General features: G+C 31.1%; 2 protein-coding genes across 5 annotated transcripts in view; one reads left to right on the forward strand and one right to left on the reverse strand.

Annotated features, from left to right (window-relative positions):
• LOC113394189 (mitochondrial glycine transporter-like) overlaps positions 1-13,920 on the reverse strand; it is a 132,727-nt gene extending 118,807 nt beyond the window's left edge. Inside the window, exons 1-6 of one of the 4 annotated variants that reach the window (XM_064215789.1) lie at positions 13,722-13,920; positions 10,419-10,552; positions 9,488-9,751; positions 8,960-9,135; positions 8,640-8,809; positions 5,969-6,095 (exon numbers count right to left, since the gene is read on the reverse strand). In XM_064215789.1, the coding sequence (XP_064071859.1) occupies positions 5,976-6,095; positions 8,640-8,809; positions 8,960-9,135; positions 9,488-9,751; positions 10,419-10,552; positions 13,722-13,805 (948 nt within the window). In that variant the 5' untranslated portion in view covers positions 13,806-13,920 and the 3' untranslated portion in view covers positions 5,969-5,975. Of the gene's footprint in view, positions 1-5,778; positions 6,096-8,639; positions 8,810-8,959; positions 9,136-9,487; positions 9,752-10,418; positions 10,553-10,937; positions 11,443-13,470; positions 13,551-13,721 lie in introns of those variants that run through there. The other 3 variants (XM_026631406.2, XM_026631407.2, XM_026631408.2) reach the window with 3 other exon arrangements.
• Positions 1,985-5,394, forward strand: LOC113394188 (apyrase). The gene is made up of 4 exons (XM_026631405.2): positions 1,985-2,755; positions 2,910-3,119; positions 3,652-3,885; positions 5,096-5,394. Exons 1-4 carry the CDS (start codon positions 2,219-2,221, stop codon positions 5,297-5,299), a joined length of 1,185 nt encoding a protein of 394 aa, XP_026487190.2. The 5' UTR covers positions 1,985-2,218; the 3' UTR covers positions 5,300-5,394.
• Positions 13,921-17,483: the final 3,563 nt, after the last annotated feature.

Genomic DNA, 17,483 nt, shown 5'->3' on the forward strand with positions numbered 1-17,483 from the left:
AGGAGATACGACAAATGGTGCTTTTTTGGAAGTTAACGCGCAAACTTGCGTCTTTTTGGTGTTGAAATGGACTAGGTTTAGTCGGCCTCAGTTCGAGACTTTGTTTAACGCAGACTTAATTTCAGACACAAGTTTGTTCCAGTTTTCTTCGACGTTTTCCCGAGAAATATTAGCACGGCCGGTGTATGAGGTGTCTACGGTGCTATCGTCTACATAGCAGTGAATGTTACTGATTTGCAACAAGTCATTAATATGCAGAAGAAACAGAGTGGGTGATAGAACGCAGCCTTGTGAAACACCAGCATTGACGAATTTTAAGACAACGACTTTGATGCTCCGATCTGCCAAATACTGGTAATCCAATTGCATAATTTCCCGGGAAGCCCATAGGAAGGAAGCTTCGAAAGAAGCGCTTTGTGCCACACGCGATCGAAGGCCTTCGCTATGTCCAGACTGGCTGCTAATGCCTCCCCCTTGCTCTCAACTGCTTCCGCTCATTTATGAGTTAGGTAAACTAGAAGATCACCGGCTGAGCGAACCATACTGGCGGTCGCTAATCAGCTGGTACTCCTTTAGGTACCGCAGGAGCTGGCAGTTTATAATGGACTCTATTACCTTGGAGAACAAGGAGGTGATGGCTATAGGCCTATAATTGGACGGAGACCCGTCTTTTTACAGACGTAAAAAGATCGATTACGATTCGTTAAAGTCTGAACTGAGATCGAAAACCGTCATTTATTTTTGTTACTTTTCATTGTTCAGTTCTTTATTCATTCAATTCAATCATTAATATTAATTTTAATAACAGTTATATTTTTTTTCCTACTAAGGAATAAGTTTGTCACTTCAATTAAAACTATAGTTATATTATGCCACAGTTTGTTTGACCAGTTGTTTTTTTTATATATATGTATAATATGATATGTTTTTTTAATTATTCACTCACTGACAAAGACAAAACATTAAGAAGTGCTGGAATACTGAAAAATAAGAGTAACGAAAAATTTTCAAAATTAAGAGCAAGAAAATTGTGAGAAATTAAAAAAAAATTGTTAAAATTATTAGTTTGAAAAATCTGTGTATCGACAACAATGCCACCAATCTGGTCCAACAACAGCTAACCACAAATAAAAAATAAATACAAAGTCGGTTCAGGAGGAAAATAATTACAAATACATTGAAGTAAAGATCCTAAATTACAATTACACTTCAGCATCAAACGTCGTGAGCCTGCATGATGGATGACTTTTATTTCTAATGTAATATCTAGGCGGACGGGCAAATGGGCCACATGGTGGCAAGTGTTTGTCTTCCTTATTTTTACTAAGTTTTCAGTATGATTAAATTACTATAAATCTGACCCAAACCATGATTACTTCAGTTATATGAAAGACCTTTCCCTACGAGACCGAATCAAAAATGACGAAATCCCTAGGCGAAACAAATTTACCGACATAGCCGAAAGAATAGTGAAGTGGCAGTGGATGGGCAGATAGCTAGTAGAACTGATGTTCATTGGAGCAGAAAAGTTCTTCTGAAAACGCAACTTTGGCAACTCTCTGCAATGTAGACTGACGATCTGGTGGGGGTTGCGGAAAGCCACTGAATGCAAATAACGCAAGACCGGTTTTTGTGGAGATCTTTGGGAAGCCTTTTTTTCAATGGAAGATTTTATCGAGTTGGAGAAAAACGACATCAAAATTTGTATTTATTCTATTTATTATAGTTCCATAAGTGTAATATAACTTTTTACTCAAGGACTTTGTCAGATTAGGATATAAATTATAATTTTTATTGCCAACAAAAATGAAGTGTTGTCGTAATCTATTTTTAGCAAGATACAGATTTTTAATTTGATCTTTCCATTCACCGTTTTATAAAAAATAGTAGTCTCTGGATTATGATGTAAATAATTTATCTGTCTAATGCTGTATATAGTCATCATGTGTTGTCAACTTGCCAATGATGATAACGTCTTACGTCAGCTGTCATACGTCAAGTACATGAAATGTTCAGCTGTTATTGCTGATAAGATCAAATTTTAAGGTTTCTTTCGAAAATGAGCAACACATATTTAATTTTTAATCGAAGTCATCTATTACCTCTATTAAAATTAAGCAAACGTAAATGATTATGAAATCTTGTCTTATTATTTTAGTATAGTTGAAGTTAACGAATCAGTGCAATAAAATATGAACTAAGTAACTATCAATACGTTATGTATGACTATTACGAATTTGAAGATCGTAAAATGAAAGGTCTTCGCGATTGGCGTAAAGCGCTTAGGACTCCAGCCACATATAGAGTTGGCAATGCAGTGAGACTCCAACCACATTTTGTGTTTCTAATCATACTTATAGGTGTTTTTCTTTTAATATTATTCTATTATAACTGGTGTACGAGTGAATCAATTTCTTCGGTACACCAATGGACTAGAAATTCGTGGCCATATAACACTACATATCCTTTAACCGCGCCATTTCAATCAGGGAATGTGATAACCTATAAAATTGGTATTGTAGCAGATTTAGACACTAATTCTAAAAGCCATACAAAACCTCATACATTTAATAGCTATCTAAAAAGAGGATTTCTAAGTTATGATGCTGCAAAGCAATATGTTACCGTCACTTGGGACAAACAGCCCACAGCCATGCTGTCTTCAACTTATGCACAGAAAGGACGAGGCATGGAACTGTCTGAGCTAATAGTCTATAACGGCAGATTACTTACTTTTGATGATCGCTCTGGCATGGTAAATAATATTTTTTGTATTAATTTATAATTTGATTCTTAGAAAAAGTTTCATATTAAAATATTCTTAATTTAATTATCATTTGTTTTTTTTTTTGGTACACAAACTGAAAGATAAAAAATTATTAAACATTTTTTATATTATAATTTACTAGGTTTTTGAAATAATAAACAATAAAATGGTGCCATGGGTTGTATTGTCAGATGGTAATGGCCATAATGAGAAAGGATTCAAGTCTGAGTGGGCAACGATAAAAGACCAGATATTATATGTCGGGTCAATGGGAAAAGAATGGACAACTGCAAGTGGAGAGTTTGAGAGCTTTGACCCCATGTGGGTAAAGGCTATAAATATGCATGGAGAGGTAAACTATTTTAATATATTTGGTATGCTGTATGCTGCCTACTGAAAACAAGCTCTAATGATATAGACAGACAAATATTTATTGATTGAAACAACATATAAAAGTTTTTAGAGCAAATACTTTAATTCCCAATACAGTAAGGCTTTGTTTTTGTAGGCTTATCAAAGTTTTACCAGCTACACTTTTTATTACTGTATTTAAGTATAAAGAATGAATTCCAGTGTGAGCAAATGTCACATGAGATACATACAACATCTTAAATATCATATTGGAGAAACATTACCAACAAAAAAAGCAGGTTAAACTTATAACAGAGTCTAGTCCGAATAAGTCCTAGAATAACTGTACAGTCTACGGTTTATTGTACAATTAACTTTACTTTATGCCTGTATTGTTCTTACACAAGCACCCTAATTCTTTTGTTGTAACTTAAAGTAACAGATATTCCTCACTTGATTAAAATTTTCTGAAATAAAGAAAAATGTCAAATGAAAGAATATATATATATATATTGTATAATTTCTATTTTTAGGTGCAACACCAAAACTGGGTACACCAATTTAAGGCCGTCCGACTCTCAATAGGGATTCAATGGCCGGGCTACATGATACATGAGTCCGGAGTATGGTCAAGTATAAACGAAAAATGGTATTTCTTGCCGAGAAGATGCAGTCATGAATCTTATAATGAAACAAGGGATGAAGTCATGGGCTGCAATTATTTGATTTCAGCTGACAGTCTTTTTAATAATGTTATAGCTAAAGAGGTTTGTTAATTGATTATATTTAATACAAAACATTATTATTTTTAATATTAGATATGTGACTGTGACTATATTTTATCTGGGACTGAAATATAGTTACCTAAGTGTCACAAATATTTTTATTAAATATAATCTATAGGTTATTGTAGGTAAATAAAATTACACTGTGACTATCTGTCAGGAGAATATTATATTCTTACGGCTGACAGTCTCACACCACGGTGGCCATTTTCAAAGCCAACTGCGTAAGACAAATGACACTGCACAAGTATGGGTGCATACTAGGGTGTCCCTTAAATTTCAACTTCGATATATTTTTACGCATACCTTCTTAAAACTTTAGTAGTAACCCAATATTGCCTAGAAAAAAATACAAGCCCGTTTTATTAACGATAACCCGTGCCGACTTCCGATTTAAAGTTCTCCATTCTAGTTCCGCGGGTATTGCGCTTCGACCACTAAAACGAAACGAGTTTAATAGGCGTCCAATCAAAGGATTTTCATATTTTTCGAGGTGTGTGATCACTGGTAACATCCAGACTTCGAGCTGCTTTAACAAAATAGTAATCGGGCAAAAGAAAAAAAAGCATCTTGTTTTGTCTAGTAAAAATATTAAGCTATATTAACTAAAACAACAGTTGTACTAAATACAGTAATAAAGCCATTTCTGAACAAACCATAAACAAAATCAATAATGACCGGGCTACACGGAAGTTAAAAACATACCTTATATTTTTATCACACGTCAATTTTGAATATCAATGAAATTTGTTATCACAAAAGTTTACATCCCGGTTCAATATAATTATTATACAATATTGATTATGAAATGCTTTATATCTTATTACCTAATATCCACATAACTACAAACTCGATATTTTATTATTTTTTTATGCTAATTAAGGTAGTCAGTAAATATTTTGCCTCGTAAATCTATTGACTAGTTTGAATTGATTTTTTTCGTATTCAATTCTCAAACACAGCATCTGGAGTTGGATAGTTTTCAGTGTGTGTGTCAGTCATTTTTTGTATTTGATGTTACATTGCCGTCCCATTAGACTATGAAAGACTGTGTTTGCACACACACTTAGTTGAACAACGGTCTGTATTATTATTTCGAATGTGAAATCAACGATGACTAATAATGAGCTGTTGTTAATTTAATATAGTTATAAAAATGTATATTTATTTAAATTCTATATTTACGTTGCAGGTAGTAAAACATCAACCAAAGCTTGGCTTCTCTACGTTCAAGTTCATTCCTGGTTCGGAAGACAAAGCGATTGTTGCTTTAAAAACAACGGAATACGAAGGTAAAACTGCCACATACATCACCGCATTCACAACGGACGGTACTGTTCTACTTCAAGATACATTTGTAGAAAATCAGAAATACGAAGGCCTTGAATTTATATGAAACCGACATTCCATTGAAAACGCTGAAAAGTATTTCAAATTTTGAATGACATACGAACAATTGCCATATAAAAAAAATAATATACCTGTAGAGCTATTCTGTAACCTAAAACTCGAAACTCAACACAGAACAGCTTAAAACGTCAAAATGTTATATACGACATTGACTATAATCATTTTAAAATTTATAGTATACACGTACAAAAATGGCGTATCACAAGTCGGTTGTCAATATTTCAAGAGTGAGATACGAAGTGATTACTTACAGAATCGCACTGCAGTTATTTAAAAGTGAAATCAATGAAGATTGTCATCGTTATTTTTTTATACATAATAAGCAATAATGGCATTTAAGCACAAGCGTTAGTAAAATTTTATATAGCAAATATGTAAATAAATAAATTATAATTTTATTTAACACATAAAAATAAAACGATTTTTTTAAAAATTCAAAATTATATTTCGTTATCAACAATATCACATTGTCTTTATACTAAATAAAACATTTGAACATTACACCTAACTCGACCTATTCGCTTACAACTATGTAGTATTTAATTCAATACATAATATCTTATACTATAGAAAACTATAAATTATTTCTACAAAACGTAGATAACAGATACCATAAACAAGGAACAAGAAACACAAAGAGAGTAGTTTAAAAACGAAATAACTTATTTCAAGCCAATAGATCGAGTTATTTCTTCGAACACTGTCCAAGCCATCGCCGCCATTAAAGTTCTTCGTAACATTCTCGGAACTGCACCTTTGAAGTAACCTCGGACTCCGTAAGTCTGTAACAAATAATAAAATAAATATTTAATATCATTGGTACCTATAACTTTTTGATTGGATATAAAAATAGCGTCTAGAAAATTCAATTAAATCAAAAATCAACCTAAATAATGAATATACCGACTTATATTTGGGTCACATTTATATAGATTACCCAGGGAAAAAAATTAAGGCAACAGAGTTATAAAAACATAGGTCACACAGATTAAAATATATAAAATAAGTAGATCCTCCCTTTTTTAAGACGGTCATAAATGGTTGTACAGTCGGGGTAAGAAAAGGTTCATCACCTTAAGGTCTATTTTCGTGTGCTCGGTATGCGCGATAATCTGCTTTACCGATTGAGTATGACATACTGCGAAGCAATGTACACTATTCTGAACCTAGTTATCATACTATGTTAGTTTAATTTTATGTGCAGTTTTCTGTTTAATGCTTTAATTTCAAAATGTACTAAGAGTTTGCGACTTGATAAAGGAATGAATTTGAAAACTGACGAAGGTTTTCTTACTCTGACTGTACATGACTGTCAATCAGTTTATACTCGCACTGACACGTTTATTTATAAGAGGACGTCGATATCATTACAAAATATCAACAGGAAACAAATCGTATCATAAAACATCTACACAAATAATCGTCTTATATTATATATTGTGTAATAGCAAGTAATTATAATATTATATATTTTTGTTTATTTTTTGTTTTAGATAAGATTTTGCAATTACATAAACAAAGTTAATGATATTATAGATTCTATATGTACAGTATCATAAAGTTGTGTAACGAAAAAGTCTAGAATGTTAGTCCAATGTATTGAAGTATCGTTATGTTATATTTACAGCATATATTATAAACATTTGTCACGTTACGATAAATGTTTCGCTTGGCGTAATGCCTAACTAATATTAAAAATGCCAAAGTTTGCCATTTCTCAACCCATAATCATGCAATTTTGCATACACGTCACGTCAGGTGTACGGAAAAGAACATGCGGTGGAGCCACAGATGGAAACTTAGTTAGTTCTTCTATTGCACATTAATTTTATGAGAATATTATTATATTTTTTCTTATAATTGGAAAAATATAACTATTCCTAATACTGTTGGTTTGTCAGCCAGCATTTGAGTGGAAGTAATCTAGGCAGGTTTGCGCAGCACCTTACCAGTTAGAACCAGAAATTAAAAACAAAACTTCCGCATTTATAATAATGGATACCTGTATATTTATAGTCACTATATCGCCTCTATTATCTATAGTCAATTACATAAAACAATCCTTACAGTAGTCGCATATTACGATGTGTAACAATTGACATCTCAACTTTGTAATAAGCAACATTAACATTATAGCCTCTAGGAAAATGAGTTGGTAACCTCTGACGAACAACTCTAGAATCGCGCGAGCTCATTGGTCAATTCAAATTGTGCGCGCGGATCGGCTTTCTGCTTAATATATCCGTCCCTTTTTTTAAAACGAGAGAAAAGATGCTTGACACATCAACATATTTCTCCCTTACAAACACAAATTATTTCCTTTTCATTTTAGTTTTGTAATGCATTAAAATTAATAATATACAATATAAACACAAACAAAACGTTATTATTAATAATAATTATATTTATTTAACGCGTGCGACGAAAGATAACCCTAATTCTCAGAAAGATAAATCATTAGTAAACTTAAATATGACCCGTCGATGCACTTCGTTACGACACGAAATAATTATGGAGGATCACACTCCCGTCGAGATATTATCAATAAACCGTCATGGTAGCTGTAATTAGATTTACGTGATGTTTTAAGCTTTAATCTCGCGACACGCACGAGAATGTCCTCGTAACATAAATAATATTATCACGATGTTTTAGAAATCTCATTTAAAATGGGAAACCTCAAAGTAATGGTCTTATATAATTTTCCCTTTACATTTTCTCGCAGATATAAAAAAATGGCGAATTGATTCTCAGCGGTAAAATAATTGAATCTCTATAATTACTATTGTAAAAACAAAGGACTAAGGGTTTTACGTGCTTTCTGAAACACGGGTGTGTTAACTCGTGTTCACGTGTTCACTATTGAAAAAACATTGACATAAAAACCCATTAATTTTAATTGACCTGTGATCCAAGGAGCCTTGGGATATGCATCGTTATCTGACAGCCATTCAAGAAAAACTATGCCATCAATTTACGGATAAAAATGGGCTAAGTTCGACATTACTTTTCTATTATTATTACTATATTAATCTACTGGATCTTATCTTTTCAGATAAGCTCTACACAACTGTTAAAGAAGGTGTTCGTTTCTTAATATTGGTCTCAAATTTTCAATAAAAGTAATTTTAGTTATACTAATACGATTGAACCAAAGTACTAGCTTACATGTTATATTTTTAGTATTCAGCGAGCGTTCATATAGTAATTTATGCTTTGATTTTTTGATGTTTCTGTGTGACTGCTCTGTGTTGATGATAATTGTAGTCTTAGTGAAACTTGTGATGATTTATTTTCCAATACATAAAAGATCTTCTAACACATACCTGATGAACATACATCGCCGCGCTGAATGCGTTCGGAAATTTGTCCGGATACAGTTGCATTTTAGTTTTCAAGACGTCCGCCGGATTAGTAGCGAGCGAAGCAGCTATACCCGCAATTATACCGCAAGAGAAATGTACCACACTAGCTGAAGCTGGAGATTGTAGGTATTCTGTAAAATAATTATTTATTTATTTCATTTTATAATTCCTTTTTCGTTAAATTGGCAGAATATAACAAACATTCGTCAAGTAAAAGAAAATTAAAAAAAAACGATGCTCCATCATCTATTTACTCAAATAATATATATCTGATGCTTTACCTTTAGGTATAGCTTGTTTCGTCTGTGTATAGAACATGAGATATAGTCCCGAGAACGGCGCGTCCCTCGCCAGAGTCGGACCCAATCCGCAAGACAAACCACGGAAACCTTCAGCTTTATATATAGCTTTTAAGGCACCAGTCAAACTATTGTATTTGTAAACTCCGGACTCGTATCTGCAAAATAAAAATGCCAATAATGAATTCTCATTTTATTATATTTATTAGGAAAGCAATAAGTAAAGTATTACATTAAATAAATCAATTAACTCTAAGAAATAAGCCAACTAAGTTTTAACATTTTATCATACAACAGACAGAACAATGCAAGGAAAAAAACACACAAATAGCATAAAAATTACACTTCAATTTCATCGAGTAATTTCAATTAAACATTAATTTCAAGCAAATAGAATAGTACACGAATAAGACCAAGAATTAATTACAATTTTTAGAATAAAATGAGGAAATAAACCATATCCACAAAATATTCACGTAACTCAAGCTGAGTTACATGAACATAACTTACCTAGTTTTAATAACAGTTATAGGTATCAAAGCAATTCCACTCATTGACCGTGCAACAACTCCTAAAGTGATCGCCTCCAACGCTCCCAAGTCCTGTCTACTCTTGCCCATTTTAGACTTGAGCCAGTGTAACGATGAGAAATACAAGCCAACGCCGGGCACGCAACGAGCTATGGACGGCACCATGCCTCTCCATAGACCGGCTATGTGTTCCTGGCGTATGATGTTAACGAATATCGTAATCATGCCGGGTTGGATTCGGCCGCTGAAAATAATCCATTGTTAATTTATTTTTTGATTTTTTTTGACCAAGCCTTAAAAACCTACAATAATATCTCTAAACGATTTCTTTGGTGCAACTGCTTTAAAATCTAATTGCAAAATTTTACCCTTATGACGAGCGGATTAGGTTAAAATACTTTTAAAATGTACGACCGTCATTACACCTTCGTAACCCTCTCACCAGCAACTTATCCATTACAACTGTATGACAATTACATTTTTCTTAACTATTAATATGCAAAATGTTTAATTTTATTAAAATTTATATTATCTGTGCGCTAAATACTTTCACTATAAAATTTTAAGGTTAATTGAACCTCAAAATTTATACTTTTAGGTCAATAATTTTTATAATTACACCAAAATAGGGGATAATTAAACAATCCAATTAAGAAAGTTCTCAAATCGTTTGAATATCGTGTTGCCATGTTACTATCTTGTATTCATGTTAATAATGTCCCAATTAAAAATAACTGTTTGATTAAAAGTAGTTGAGTTCAAAGTTTGTAATATGCGCTAAGTGATATGAATACGACGGCTTTATCTAGTTCGAAACATTTTTATTTGATCGTTTATAAATATTTAATGTTGTCAATTGAGAAAATACACCACTAGAAACCCTCAAAAGCTATCGTAAATGTATTACTCACTTGACTGTCGCCGCAACAACATGCTGACTCGGGTTTTGAAGTCTCGTCTTTACCAGGTCCAGTGGTTGAAAGAGAATCGTGCTGAAAGTTCCCGAAAACGAACCAGCAAGGAACGCTTTGAAGACAGGGTGGTACTGTAGAAAAAGAAACAACGGATTATTCAAATGCCATATGATTGTTTGCACAAGTTTGTACAAGAAATCGAACTATTTTACATAATAAGTAATCCATAAAATTCTTTATAGATATTGCATACATTTAACAATACAGTGATTGACTTTTGATCTTCATAATTTACGAAATAATATATACTTAAATGATATGGTTTTCTTTGTAGTTATTTAGAGATACCCTCTGACCTATGTCTCACACGAGCGTGGTGTGGTATGATTTGATTTTACACATAACAACTTTTAACAAAACAAACAAAACAAATAACTTTTGCAACATTTACATAAATTAAGACTAGACTAGACTAAAACCATTTAACGAAATGGTTTAAAGATCTTAAAAACTTACATTAGCCACGATATCCATTTTCTTAAAATTAATGCCTTTTAGTCAATCAGGAACCAAATATCAGGTGATGTCCTTCGGATACACACCGTATTTATAGTATTCGAAATTGTATAGCCAATGGCACAGCGTATGTTTTAGATGAAATAATTTCAGGTGCAAGCCTAAATCGTATCCGAGTAATCTGAATAGTAAATAGGGTTGACTCGGTACATCAAAGTAATTGTCATTTTTTGTGGGAGCTCGTTCAAATAGTGATGCATGTATGCTGTCGCCAAGTTGAATTTTAAACGAATATATCTTCAAATATGTGAAGTTAATGTCCAATGTCTTTCGCAACACAACAAAAACTAATTAGGAGATAGAAAATCACTGTAATTCACGTATTTAGCCATTAGGATTAATAAAAAATAAGGATATATTGCAAGCAACTTCACAAAAACGCGAGGAACAGAGCAGCGTGGTATAGAATACACGTCTGGACAACGAGTGACTGAGAATTAACAGTACAACGCAATCAACTTTAGTAATTTATAGGCGCTGTTATCGGCTGTAGACAACTGTCGTGGGTGAGCGGGTCTAAGGTCAAGCTGACACTATGATAGCGGCTATCAGTGTCGTGCTTACCAGGGGGTAAATGAAGTAGGTACACTTGCCTATCAGAGACATATTAATCGTTCGATGTTTTCGGAATAATTATATGAAGATAATACAATAAAAAACACACACAAACATTGATTTCTTTAACACTAAAACTTACTTACACAGATGCAAAAAATAAACCATGACAACAGCCAAACTGATGACCAAATGTGACAATGACTTAAATAAATTAATTGAAAGTATTTTAAAAATTGTGATGCTACCTGGCAATAAAATGTAGGCAAATTAAAATAATATAATTTAAATTATAAATATGATAAAACAAAGAGCACCGACAGCATGTCATAAGATGATGAGATGAGAAATAATAATAAAATATTTAAAAAAACATACTATAATTTGAATTGCTTCTTATAACTAAATGAATTCAAAAACTATTTATTTATTAAGTCAGTGTGACTTAATAAATAATAATTGCTTATAGTTTGAGGAAAGAATGTTGTGTTTTATTGTATTAGTTAACTATCAATGTCAAGTGAAATACGACTGACAAACCTATAACCATAATAAAATGTTCTAAGTAGTGTTTGCACTTTGGCAGCTTATGAGACATGAGAATGTGAAGAGTTTACTGACAATTTTTATAAACCAGATAAAAGACTAAAGGCACAATTTAACATTATGCAATTTATTTAACGATAAAATTATTACTCAGTAATAATAAATTACAAACTGCACAGATAATCCTAAAGATATTTTTTTCTAATTGTTCATTTAGCCTGTTCATAAATAGTGTAAGACTGAAATAATTAAATTGTCAAAGCATTATTATTCTATAAATAAATAAATGGTATAGTATTCATATTTGATTTATATTAAGTAGTTTGTTATTTATCAATGATGTGTATATGCAGTGTTAATCTAAGAAAATTCAACAAACAAGACATTATCAATATGTATTATATCGATTTACTAATAATAATAGTTATAAAATGACACACAACATATTTAGATGGCATATAATTATTTTATACTTTGTCAAGAACTTTGTTTTTCAACTCATATTTGCATTATTTTTTAATTAATAACACTAAAGCTCATCAATAGTAACCAATAATAAAAACAGTGAAGACAAATGATTGACAAGACAGCAGAGAAAAGAGGTACTGAACTATTTTGTATGTAAGGCACATATTAGATATTTATTATACAAAGTACTCTATAATTGATAAATCATATTTTAGTTTTTGCCTCTGAAGTATTTGACTGGTACATATGTTTTATTTTTTATCTTTAATGAAGGTTGCAGACAGGCAAATATATGTTAAGATAGCCTTGCTGGAACCAGAGAGGAATTAATTTTGTATTTTTATAAAAGTCAATAAAAAGTTAATATCTCAATAAGATAATATAGAAAAATGTCAAAAGATAATTAAATAATGTAGACACAAAATACAGATTTATCTCTTGAAGACAATTACATTTTATGGTTTCTTTTTTTGTTCCAAAATTGTACTACATTCATATAATGTAATGAATGCTCATTAGACAACATTTTAGTAACCTTAACTGTTCTTACTTTAATTCACTAAGTTTTATCCAAAATTATTCAATTACATATCTAGTTAATATAATATATTATGCATTTATTATCTGTGCGCCTGTTTCTTGTTTTCATTATTAATGTTATATTTAAACTGCAATATATATTATCTACATACGAAACAATTGTATAAAAGTGACTTCAAATTTGTTTTCTTCACACATAAATTACTATTTACATAACTCAATTAAATTGTAGCAACTGAAAAAGTATTTATTTATAAAAGGTTCATATGTGTGACTTCTTTATAATAATACACCTCATTACTTTTTAGTTAATTATATTAATAAATCAATGTGGGATATTAAATTTAAAATAAAACATTCTTACCTGACACTGAAGACATGTTTCCATTTGACGCGCAAATTAACATTCAATTACAAAAATATATTACCTACGTATTACGTACATGGCTATGTTTACTTACCAGCTAGAGACTGCATTTATATGACGCCATTTAACTAACCATTGCAGGAACTCCGATAAAGGAATAATTATAAGTCCGTTGGAGGCAAACAACACGAAAGGTCACTCGGGAAGCTCTTATCGAAACAAACAAGTTCGCAGGGGGCCTCACTTACGTCTTTATCAGAGTTGCTGAGGTCAACAGGCGCTGCAGTGTCTATCGCCCATCCATTTGAAAACGCCCCCAACGGTTGCGACATCACAAGCAATTATTTCATTTCGTATTTAAACAATATTATTGACGCATTTTCACGCGATTTCAATATTTTTGTTATGTCGGATGTTGCCGTATAGTTACGTCAAACACAACATGACAATGACATAACACATAATTTATCGAAATACGAGAAAACATCAGTTTAAAAAGCGTACCAAAAGCCATATTTTATGAACAAATTGAAAGTTCTCAATTACAAATAAAATAAAATAATATAAAACCAAGTCGATTACTTACTCTGTCTGTTCTTAGACAGTTCTCTTTCTTAACTTAGAAAAAGAGTGATAAACGAGGAGGTTTTTAATAACATACATTTTATAAGTTTTGTACAAAGTATTAATATTTTATAACTATATATATATGAAATATATATATTCAGTTTGTCTTAATTAAAAACTAAACTTTAGTTAGGAGACACATCAAAACAATGTATATAGTAGAAAATTGTAAATTTGAAAAAAGCCTTCAGAATAGCCCGCAATATCATAAATTATATCTACATTCTAAAATCCACCCATAAAAATTTTTTAAATGATCAATTTTTGTTCAAAATATATTATTCATATGCAATGTAAAATGTCTTTCAATATTTATTATCTATCTGAATTAGAAGTTGTAGATTCCAGACGAAAGTTCCAAACTGTGTTCACGGAATGGTATTTGTCTACGTGGGATTTTTATCATATCATAAAAATCAATAGTAATGCCCTTTATGTAAAAGAAAATATTATTAGAAACAATAGCGTATATGACAATTAATTACTCTGATTTCTAGTAAATAAATTTAGAACATTAGAACATAATAAAATAAAGTTAATGTTAACATCTATAGAAATATAAGAAAACCGTTTAAAAAAATACACATAATATAAATGATAAAAAGAAAGGACTGAAATTATTTAAGTACAATAAACAATTAAATAATCCTTGAATTACTCGTCAGACGAAAATATTTAAAAAAATATATAAGCTCGCTTTTCTCACTACACTTCTAAAAAGACAGCTTAGTTGATATAGAAAATAATAAACGTTTCATAAAAAAAAAACAAAAGAATGCATTATGACTCAAAATATATTATATTGAATTATAAACTTAATAATAACTGATTATCATTATCAAATTCAATTATAAATTACACATAATTTTTAACATATTTCTTAGATCAGACTTAAATTTTTAATTAATTTTCAGTTGTTGCCAATTTCCTTTGAATTAATTTCCATCATATTATTTTGAAATCGTTTAAGGAATGATACTTTAGACCTGATATGACATGACGTTAATAGTATTTGCAGAATTTAGCCAGGAACTCCTAACTATTAGGTAAATGTAGACAATCTCACCAATTTTACCCTGATGATTACTTCCTAACAGACTGTTATCCCCCTTACCAACTATTCACTCAAAACCAGATGCATGATATCCGGAAAATTAAGATAAAAGTTTGATAGTCTACTGTAAGTACTTACTTTCTCCTAGCATTAAATTTGTATCAGGTCTCTCAGAGCTCTCTTCAATTTACGTCTCGTCTCGTCGATCTGTACAATTTACGGTTCCATCAATAAATTATTAGTCATATTTATAGCGCGAATCTCCTTGCTTCTAAAATATTAGAGTAATCAAAGCAACTTGTTCTATTTATAGAACTGAGGTTATCTCATTTTGTATACCTACCTATCTCCGACTTTAATGACGACGCCGGACTTTACGCTTGATTGTTCGGTTTTATTACTCAAACTATAAGAGTAATAAACTATTCCAATCGAAGAATTTCATATACTGTGAGTAATTTGACTCATAAAATTTATGTATTTTAAGAAAGATGTATTTCATTCCTTGGTACCTAGAAGAAAATGGAGGTACCTACAAGAAAACGAAAATCAATCTAATACTTAGGTACTTGAGAGAATCTATGCCCATAGAAGACTTAATTGTTCTGTGAAAGAATATTTTTTACAGTAATTAAGAATGAAATTCGTCAGTGTCTGTTAAAATTAATTAATTTTTTATCTTTATCGCTATTGGTATATCTGTTTTAAGTATTTTCGTTAATCTATGTCGGCATATCGGTTGTACTGCTCCCTTTTATGTAAATCTAGTAAAGAGTAAACGAAATAAATCTAAAGATGTCTGTCATGAAAGTAATTTTCGTGAAATTTTTTGCTTACATAAAATTACTTACTAACCGTAAATAATTCATGTAAACAAAGTGCGCATATAAAGAGTAATGCCTTTTTATGGCCTATTAAACAAAAAATGTCCGAATTTATTAAGAATACAATTAAATTTCCATTAACTGTCGGCTCCTCTCGGTCACTCGCATTCGACTAAATGAGTTGTAATCAATTGATCGTAACTTAGAGCGCCAAATCCTAATTCTGAACAGCGCCTCTAGTAGTATACATATAAGTCAATGTATTTTTATTTCGATATGGTTAAAAATAACTGAATATATTATTAAGTATATATATTTTGATTTCATTGTAAAGTCCACAATTTTTCATAACCACATTAATTTATAGAAAAGTACGGGATGCAATTAAAATATGTTTACCTATAAATAATATTAAGAAATCTTTAAATTCAATATTGCTAAAATATTTAAATAATATTTGCATTTCACTGCAAATAAATGTTGCTTTAAAAAAGTTATTTGGAGGGTGTGATTTGTTATTGATAAAACTAAGCACATACCTACGCATTAGTATTCAATTTTCATTAGACGCTTATAATTTTATTCATTACCCTGAATAAGATTTAAATCCATTATAACTCAAATAATCCAATATAAGTAGTCAATGTTTTTCTTAATTTAATAATAAATCAAACTACAAGGTTAATTAATATTAAATACCAACCAACAACTACAATACTTACCTTACCTTCAATTAGTAAATTAGATTAATTCACTCCCTTGTATAAATTTATTGTACTGCATTCATTGTATAGTCCGATTACGGATTACACTTACCTAGAATCACTTACATCGGTTAAAAGGCTTAGATGGAAATAGGTGAATGTGTATGGATTCTTACACATGCTGTAATTTTTGATTTCAAAACATTGTTTTTTTTTAAGGTATAGATTGACGGACGAGCATATGGGCTACCTGATGGTAAGTGGTCACCACTGCTCATAGACAATGGCGCTGTAAGATATATTAACCATACCTTACATCGCCAATGCTCCACCAACCTCGGGAACTAAGATGTTATGACCCTTGTGCCTGTAGTTACACTGGCTCACTCACCCTTCTAACCAGAAAACAACAATACTGACTACTGTTGTTTGGCGTTAGAATATCTGATGAATGGGTGGTACATACCCAGACGGGCTCTCACAATGCCCTACCAAGTTAAATTTACTAATCTAATCTTACTTTAGCTGTGCCGAAGTGAAAGAACTCTTAGAATTAGTTAAGAATGGTATATAAAAGTAAAAATTAACAAAGTGCACATGTTTTTGGTATCGATGCCAAAAATGTATAATTCTAATATCGTAATTAGGCAAATTATCTTAATTTACCTAGACTTTAAAAGAAATAATATGTGGTAACTATGAAATGAAAGATAATATTTATGTAAAGCGCTCTAGGTTATTCGTAAAAACGAATATCGAAAGTTCCTACTTTGACATGACTAGCATTTATAATAATTTAGC

This window comes from Vanessa tameamea, chromosome 9 (assembly GCF_037043105.1).
Source record: "Vanessa tameamea isolate UH-Manoa-2023 chromosome 9, ilVanTame1 primary haplotype, whole genome shotgun sequence".
NCBI classification, from domain to species: Eukaryota; Metazoa; Arthropoda; class Insecta; order Lepidoptera; family Nymphalidae; genus Vanessa; species Vanessa tameamea.

Bases quoted from the DNA above. Each gene is read 5' to 3' on its own strand.
- LOC113394188 (XM_026631405.2), top strand. From the start codon at position 2,219: ATGTATGACTATTACGAATTTGAAGATCGTAAAATGAAAGGTCTTCGC. The intron at 3,120-3,651 runs GTAAACTATTTT...TTCTATTTTTAG, and splicing joins CTATAAATATGCATGGAGAG to GTGCAACACCAAAACTGGGT. The intron at 3,886-5,095 runs GTTTGTTAATTG...TTTACGTTGCAG, and splicing joins ATAATGTTATAGCTAAAGAG to GTAGTAAAACATCAACCAAA.